This window comes from Podarcis pityusensis (genome assembly GCF_964106645.2).
Source record: "Podarcis pityusensis genome assembly, chromosome: 9".
In the NCBI taxonomy this organism is placed as follows: domain Eukaryota; kingdom Metazoa; phylum Chordata; class Lepidosauria; order Squamata; family Lacertidae; genus Podarcis; species Podarcis pityusensis.
In genome coordinates this window covers 49,846,912-49,855,585 of record NC_138034.1, presented here as the reverse complement: position 1 = coordinate 49,855,585, position 8,674 = coordinate 49,846,912, and the positions used below count along the sequence as shown (strand labels likewise).

General features: G+C 43.4%; 1 protein-coding gene across 1 annotated transcript in view; it reads right to left on the bottom strand.

Moving 5' to 3' along the window:
- Positions 1-47: 47 nt before the first annotated feature.
- SEC24D (SEC24 homolog D, COPII coat complex component) overlaps positions 48-8,674 on the bottom strand; it is a 58,179-nt gene continuing 49,552 nt past the window's right edge. Inside the window, exons 18-23 of the mRNA XM_081021903.1 lie at positions 8,221-8,359; positions 7,505-7,623; positions 5,546-5,725; positions 3,965-4,156; positions 1,983-2,072; positions 48-1,786 (exon numbers count right to left, since the gene is read on the bottom strand). Of these exons, the coding sequence (XP_080878029.1) occupies positions 1,646-1,786; positions 1,983-2,072; positions 3,965-4,156; positions 5,546-5,725; positions 7,505-7,623; positions 8,221-8,359 (861 nt within the window). The 3' untranslated portion in view covers positions 48-1,645. The remainder of the gene's footprint in view (positions 1,787-1,982; positions 2,073-3,964; positions 4,157-5,545; positions 5,726-7,504; positions 7,624-8,220; positions 8,360-8,674) is intronic.

Below are 8,674 nucleotides of genomic sequence, written 5' to 3'. Positions count from 1 at the left end.
AAAATATGCTTTTAAAATGGTCTTAGTTAAGTAAAGATAAAAGCTACTGTAGGACTAAAGTAATAGTTTATTTCTCAAGGTAGTAATTTCCAGCTTCTGAAGAATATTATGTTCTACAAATTTAGATGGCTTTTTAAAAGAATCAGACATTCATATACATCCATCAACAGCTGAACGAAAACTCATAATCAGAGACAATATACTTTCAAACACCAGAAGCTTGGGATGAACACCAGGAGATGGCTTAATGTCCTTTATGCACTTCCTAGAGGCACTTATGGAAACACGAAGGTGGACTACATCATGGACACTTAAGTCTGGTCAGGTAGGGTCCTTTTGCAAGAACAGTGTAGTATAGCGATAGTGGCTTCTTGTAATAAAAGACTATGAAATACTGTTTCTGTTACGATGCAACAGAACACAGGATAGACCGAGATGAAGATGGAAAATGTATCAAGCTGTTAAGAAAAAGTGTCCTAGCTTGTTTAACAAACTAACAGTTTAATGTAGTGGTTCCCAATTGGGGGTCCACATAACCCACCCAGTGAGTCCATGGCACATACCTGTCAATTGTCCGGCACAGCCTGCTTTTGGGGGCTGTGCTTTCGCCCCCAAACACATCAGATTGCGGCACCCAAAACCACACATTTTTTGGGCGGCTGTGCTTTCGTGTGGGTAACGTGATTCATGTGGGAGTGCAGCACAGAAGATGGCATCCCAGTTTTGCAGTGGGACATGTTGGAGGGTAACGTGGCACCATTCACAAAGCAAAAACTACTCCAGATATACATAAACATTTTTCAAAAGTAGGAGGCCCATAGCTTGGCTTCGGAAAAACAAGAGGACTGCAATACTTAGCTAATTGGGAACCACTGGTTTAGTGCATAAGTAGCACACTACTGGTTCAGACTAAAAGACCTACCTAGTTACAGCAGCCATTCCTTGAGTTACTAAAAGTTCTAACGTTACAAGAGGGAGAAAAGCTTTTGCCCACTTTCTGTTTTATCCGCCACAAATGCTTTAAGCAACAGGAGCAGGCAGTATGGTCTCCAGATGTTGGCCTACAACTACCATCAGTCTCGGCCAACATGGTCAGGGATGGGAATTACAATGTCTGGAAAACACCGTCTGTTACCCCTGTTTTTAAGTCTTTCATCCTAAGGAAAGTGCTCCAACTCCTTGATATTTTGGTTACCATGGTGCATCACAGCACACAAAATGAAAAGAACAGTTACTTAAATGTATATCAACTCGAAACTGTAAATAGACCAAAACATAACAGGGCTGAGAACAAAACGATCAGTTCATGAGCACTAAAAATCAAAGGTAACAACTTTATAATGCTTTGCAATTTATTGAAAGTTTATGAAATGAAAACCACACGCTTTAAGCATTGAAAGATTCCAGGATTCCAGATCTTGCCATAAGAAATATTTTTCCTTTTAAAGAACAATAAATGCTCTCCCATAGGAGTTATACCTGAGCACAGACTTGCCTATGCTACATTATTATGAAAAGGGGCACTAGTGTATGAAATTAGAAACTGTACAAAAAAAGTAGCGTTAAAAAGCACCTTCTGGTGGTTGGTCACTTAAGAATAGTCCCTTTTGACAAAATGCAAAGAGAATTAATATTCAAGCATCCATTAGTTGAGCAGCTGACAGATCTCTTTGTGAACACAACACAAGAAATCCACGTAAGAAGCTCCTCCATAAATACTCTTGTCTTCAACCAGGAATTGTTTGAAAGCCATTTCTGCTTGCTCCCTTTGCTTCACAATCAGGATCTGAAAAGAAAAGTTGTGATCCAGGTGGTAAGAATTCAAAAATACTGCCTTGAGTCTGTTGTACCTTTCAACAAACTTCACTGAACACAAAGCAGAAAGGGTTTGAAAGAAGTTCTGTTTGCTATCCCCATGTCAAAACTGCACAGTTCAGCAAGCATTTTAAAAATAGCATTACAAGGGAAATTTAATCTGTTACCTTCATGGAATAAGGTGTTTTGCTCTGCAGATGATCAATCATTGATCTCAGTTTCTTAGAGTAGGGATTGTCCACTTCAGGAAGAAGTGTCTGCATGATAAAAACGCACAGAAAATTAATGTATAAAAGAATTTATTTGGGTCAAAAGACGGGCTTATTTACATATTGTGGGAGATGGGGGGCTTCTATGGTGTGACCAAATTGCATTGGATTTTAATCTGGATTACTATTATTTGCAACTGTGGATTTATTTTGATTATAATTGTTCATGGGTTTTGACATCGTATTTGTTGCAGTAAGCAGCCCTGACTACTTACTTTGGCCAGCCTCATTTTCTTTTTCAGATTCTGGGGTGGCAGGGGATTAAAACCTTTGTCCCCACCCATATTCCCAATCCAGATCTTCTACAGTAAGTGGCTAGTATTTGGTGTCAATTGTAACTTTCTTCTGGAGCAAATAGTAGTGGGGTGTATGTGCGTGTGGTCCAGACTGGGACTATAGAAGGAATAAAGTGTTAAATCCATTCTCTTAATATGGGTCTTAATCACCCATATTAAGTTGCAACTTAGATACTACAAAAATTTTATATAGGCTGCTATGCCAACAGCTGCAACTTAGCTCTCTGTAACATGAAAACCCAGTTAAATACATGCACCACAACAATACCCATAAGTTGGGGCTACTGCTGCAACTTAACACCATGCGAATTCTGATTTTCTTCTATAAATGACATTTTGCTTTTCAATTGCATTTAGCATCTTGCGTGTTTCCTTTCTGCTTCCCATGTTATGTTAACTTACTTCCTTTCCAAAGTTGCAGAAAATACTAGAGTTTTAAAGAGGATTTCAATAATGTTTAACTCATTCATTCATTCCCACCCACCTGGTTTGGTTTCCCTAGCCACTCTGGGTGGCTCCCAACAGAATTGATGATGATGATGATAAAGCAATAAAACATCAGACATAAAAAACTTCCCTAAACAGGGCTGCCTTCAGATGTCTTCTAAAAGTCAGATAGATGTTTATTTCCTCGACATCTGATGGGAAGGTGTTCCACAGGGCGGGCACCACGACCAAGAAGGCCCTCTGCCTGGTTCCCTGTAACCTCACTTCCTGCAGTGAGGGAACCACAAGAAGGCCCTCGGAGCTGGACCTCAGTGTTGAACGACAGGGGTGGAGATGCTCCTTCAGGTACAGTGGTAGCTCAGGTTAAGAACTTAATTCATTCGGGAGGTCTGTTCTTAACCTGAAACTTTCTCAACCTGAGGTACCACTTTAGCTAATGGGGCCTCCCGCTTCCGCTGTGCTGTCGCCACACAATTTCTGTACTAATCCTGAAGCAAAGTTCTTAACCCGAGGTACTATTTCTGGGTTAGCGGAGTTTGTAACCTGAAGCGTCTGTAACCTGAAGCGCCTGTAACCCAAGGTACCACTGTATACTGAAGTCTCTGGAGGTGTGCAGAATTGTGTGTGTTTTTTTAATTTGGGACATTTCAAGCCCAGGAATGGGCTGGGGGTAGGACAGAAAGAAAATCTGTTTGCACATCCAATTTATACTATAGCTCTTTAAACTGTAAAGGGTTGGGCTTCCCTTGAATTAAAGAACGCTGACCCACATGTTACTCTCTGCTGGGGTGCGGTTCTAATGCAGCCAGAGAACAACAGCTGGGTATCCATTATCCTGAGCAGATGAGGAGGGGCGTTAATATACGTATTGAGAAACTTAGTATTTTCCTTTCATCTAGAATAACCCTCAGCTGCAGAAACCCACCCCTGGTTCTTTACCACTGCCTGCTTGTGAACTGGCAGAGTGTTTGTACTTTCAGCCCCCTTGACTAGTAAGGGGGGGTGGTGATGATCTTAAAGGTGTACTTGCCAGTGGACATTTTATCATTAAACAGACGTTAAAACTGGAGATTGCATTTCAAGGCAAGCACGCAACACCTCTCCCCACCCCCATCTTACACCACCATGTGTACTCACAGCCTCTGTGCTGACATGTGCAAAGGAGGGCACATTAAATATCCCCTGGATAAGCTCTGGTGGGGCACTGACTCCCAGCCACAAGAACATGTGTACCCCATTTGCCAGTAAGAATAGCCCTCCTTCAGACAGACGTTCTTCGGAGCAGCGAACAGCAGAGGGGAACACGTCGCTTTTTACATCCATAGAGTGCTGTAATGATAATGTTAGATTGTTTAGCACATAGTCCTTTTCTTTATAGTATGTTCACTGCAAGTAAATAGTGCAAATATTGTTGCTAGATGAATAAAATGGTAGGAAGCTGTTCTAGTTGCTTATCATGCACCTTTCCAAATATTTTTTGAATCTAAACAATTTTATTTTCCATCTGCCACACCAGCTGTAGGCTGTTGAACTGACATCTCCTTCCACTTGCCCCCAGTAACACTGGAGAGACTAAATTCAATCCTTTTATTATGGGGTCATTTTCTGACTTTATAAAGCAAATGTATCAGCACATGTGAGTTCAGGACAGATTGCAAAAGAAGTGGCTGCAGAACATCCCAATGTTGCAGTATTGCAGCCTTGCAAGTGGTTCTGTAACCAGTTGGGAAAGACAGGAAAATCTTTTCCATGCAGATGATCCTGGATTCAATCTCCAGCATCTCTGGATAGGGTTGAAGAAGATCCATCTTAAAACTGTGGAAGTCACTGCCAGTGATTGCAGACAATAATGAGCTAGATAGATCCATAGTCCACTTGGTGCAAGGCTGTTTTCCATGTTCCCAGGTTGAGGAATGACCAGGGTTTGTCACATTGCCACAACAGTGGATTGTGGTATTACTATACTGGCACCACCAAAATGGTACAAAGTTATTGCAAGTACAGAAATAGGCAGGCAGAATAAGGGACTCAAAGATGGACACTGAGGGGCACAAAAATGTTTCCTATTGGACTCATGTATGAAAACGTACCTACCAAGAGCAACTCCTCCTTTTGCGTGGCTCTGAGTAAACTGCCCTCAGTGCCCATCTCCAGAGTCTGCTGTTGCCAGGCTGCCTCCTGCAACTGCTGTGGGCCACTCATCTGCCCTCAGAGGTGGCTGAGGGGTTGTGTGTGTTGGGGGAGGTTGCAAGAAAGTGGTTTTGGGTACAGTGTCCAGGTCTGTGCACATGCACTCACCAGAACCAATGTCTTACTTACACTGGCCCTACCAGTGGTGTACCTAAAAATGGCGGTGATGGCAACTTAAGTCCAGTGGGATATGCCTAGCTGTTGGCTCAGCTCTGCTACTGGGCTGCTGCTGTGGGCAAACGGACAGGCAGTCTGTCCACCCAGCAGAGGGCTGGGCCTGTATGCCTCTCTGAGTTACCAGCCTTATTTGGGCTGGTGTATGTAAAATTATGCTGTCTGTTTTGGTGTGTGAGCATGGAACTCTGTTCCTCTGGGTGGCTTCAATGTGGTGGTCACTGTCTGGTAGCAAAATCAGCAGTCAGGTGATGGAGTAAGGCCTTCCCAGCACCCTAGCACTTCCCAGAGGATGCCTGTGATGGCGCCAGCCCTGATACCTGCTGTTGTACCGCTCCTCTCTCAACAACTTACAATTGGCAGAAGCTGTGGATAGAATAGAAGTTGGGTGCCAGCAACGTCCATTGACATGACCAGTTGTCGGTGAAAAGTTCTTTCATCCGTGGGAATCTCGGGTTTGCCTATCAGCACGCAGCTTTTCAGAAGACAGTTCATGTAGACTGGGAGCACCTTCATTGCATCCGGAAGGATAAGCTGGAAGACAAGAAAGTAGGTAAAGTCAAACTACTGCACCATTTGTTTATTCAGCATTGAAAGTTTAGTTTTTAAATGAGCATTTCACCAGACATGTGCCAAAGGAAACAAACCAAAGGCTGACGTTTATTGTTTGTTCAGTCACTATTTTCACATACAAGCAACGGCTGATTTACACGGGGGGACGGGGTGCACTGGGCGCCACACGGGGGGGGGGCGTTACCAAGGGGCCTGCAGCCACACGTCTCTCCTGGGAGTGACACGGTGGCTCGGGCACCTGCAGGCTCTGCACTGCCTGAAATGGCAGCATGTCAGGGACTGTGCTGAGGAGGGCTGCACAGATGAGAAATGGTGGGAGCCTCCCCCTCTCTCTGCTCCTGATCAGGATCCTGAATCTTCCCAGGAGCAGTGGGGCAGTATAGATTTGGAACAGTGGTTTGCAGAGGGACATACTTCAGAAGTCAAAAGTTGGGAAGAACTGGGTGGTGAACAGCTAGGAGATGAAGAACTGGAAGAGAGAGAGTTAATAGACTCTCACTGGGAAGCCTACATCCGCCCAGCCCAAAGTCACAATGAGCAGATAATCTGGCAGCACAGAAAGCAAAGTGGTTGTAAGATCGGGTTGCAAGACAACGAAGTGATGAGGGTGACTCGGGGGGGGGGGAGTGGGTGTAAACATTAATTGGGAGCACCTTTACTCTTTGTTCTTTCGCCCTAGAGCTGATGGGGAGGCAGCGGGCGGACTCCTTGGAAGCCCTGCAGTGAGTCCTGCCCCGGCTCACCCCGTCCCATGGGTGGCTTGCTCCACCCCATGGGCAGCTTGCCCTGCTCCTGGGTTCAGGGTGCGCCACCCCGGGCACCCGAGCAGCTAGCTACACCACTGTTTACATGCATTTGATATGTGCACAACGGCGCATGGTGCAGAACAGACTTGTGCACACTCTGCTGCCGGTACAAATCAGGGGTTGCCTGTAGCTGAAAATTGCCTTTGACTGTCCACATTTTAGGTGACGTAAGGGCTGATTTTGTGGTAAACATATAAAGTAAGTACATGCCAATATGATGATTAAGCAGGAAAGTGGTTTGTGTTGTGACACAATATCCAGTGGAAACTGCACCAAAAATTCACCACATACCTTGCCCTTTTCTTTTATATACAGTGGACACACATAGCACAAAAATAAAGATTTGCCTAGAACAACCTGGTGGCGGCAATACTGGTCATGAAAACGATAATTAAAGCTGAAAATATCTTTGGCTGAAAAAGTCCACAAAGGGAATTAACTTTGTCAAAGTTTTGCTTTGGTGTTTTTTATGCCAAGATAGCAGGTGGTGCTTACCTCCCATGGTTTTAAGGTGATGATGTAACTGGTGAAAAATGTACAATGTTTCTTTTACTGATTAATTAGGCAGTGAGCAAAGTGATATTCTTCATTACGTCATGCTTAACCCCCAGTGCTAAAAAAGTAACCGAGTGAGAAAGGATTCCACACTTACTTATGAAGGACCAGTACTGGCATTTACACTGGCATGGGATTTTTTTTTGGGGGGGGGGAGTTGCCATCTGTTGGCCTTACAATCTAGGCTGCAATGGGAAAACTCGTTAGATGACGTGGTGGAAATCAAAACTGCGTATTAAAAAACATGGAGGGCCAATATTTCCTTAGAAGGTACAGCTTTCTGTCAAACTCCCATGTTCCAAACTGGGATTTCAGAGCTAAACCCCAACAGCCAACATTGCACAAAACTCAAACATTTGGAGCTGAAAATATAAAATACCTGGCTCACTGCAGATGGGCTAGCACAGTTCTTTCTGTAGCATGCCAACATACGAGCTGTCTGGTTCACCAGGATCTCACGGACAGTCTTCAATGGCTGGCTGATAATGGCTTTGTAAGCTATAATGGTATGAAAGTGAGATGAAACTCAAGTTGTTTCTTTCGCTCCGCCATTCCACCTTTTCACAGATGGCTGAGTAAAGCAACATCCTTTTATTTACTGAATTAAGAAGAAGTCAACTACTAACCAGAGTTTTATTTGATCAACTTCTTAAAAACACATTTCAGACCTCTTTAAAGCAGATCCAAGTACAATAAATTGCACCTGCCCAGAGAGCTATCTTCTTGGTTTAAAATGTGAATCATATGAAAGTGAAAACAGTACTCAGAATGGGTTTCTATCATACGTCCAAGACACAACGTGGCTTATAATCAGCATGCCCCTGGGATGTGATGTAAATATGCCAATATTCTTACAATTTGTGGAATTAAACTATGAGATTGTGATTTGTGTAAGAACCTAGCAAATACATAAGAAGTTGACTTAGGAGGATGACCAGCTACATGCAACACCTAGGACATTTTATTCATGCATCCAATAAGTTAATGTGTCTCTGATGTGCCATCTCTGATTTATAATACTTGGCATTACTCAAGAAGTTAGGCTCCACAGCCACCCTCAAATTCCCTTTCCCAAAGCATACATCCAAAGCTTACCTGTTTTAACAAAGAAATTTATAAGCGCATCGGTCTCACAGCTCTTGTATACCTCAGCTAACTGGGAGCTGCAGTTAAGGCCAATATTATGTACACGAAGTCGTCTTTGACCACTCATCGATGTGTAGAGAACTGCACACTGCAATTAACATAAAAGTGAAATTCACTTTTCAGAAACCATAATTTCATCTCTTACTATCGGTATTCATATATTTATTACAAGGTCCCAGGGGCAGTCACAACTATGTGAAATACCACATTAAAAACAGCATAAAAAATTTCAATCACAACTACAGTGGGTCTTGTGACACCCCCCCCCAAAAAAAACCCTGGTGATATTCTATCCCATCTTAAAGGGATCCTCAGGTTGAGCAATACTACCATATGGTTCTGATTCAGCTCTTGTGGTACCAAGACAGACACCCTCCACTTCCCTTTGATATACAAGGGCTTA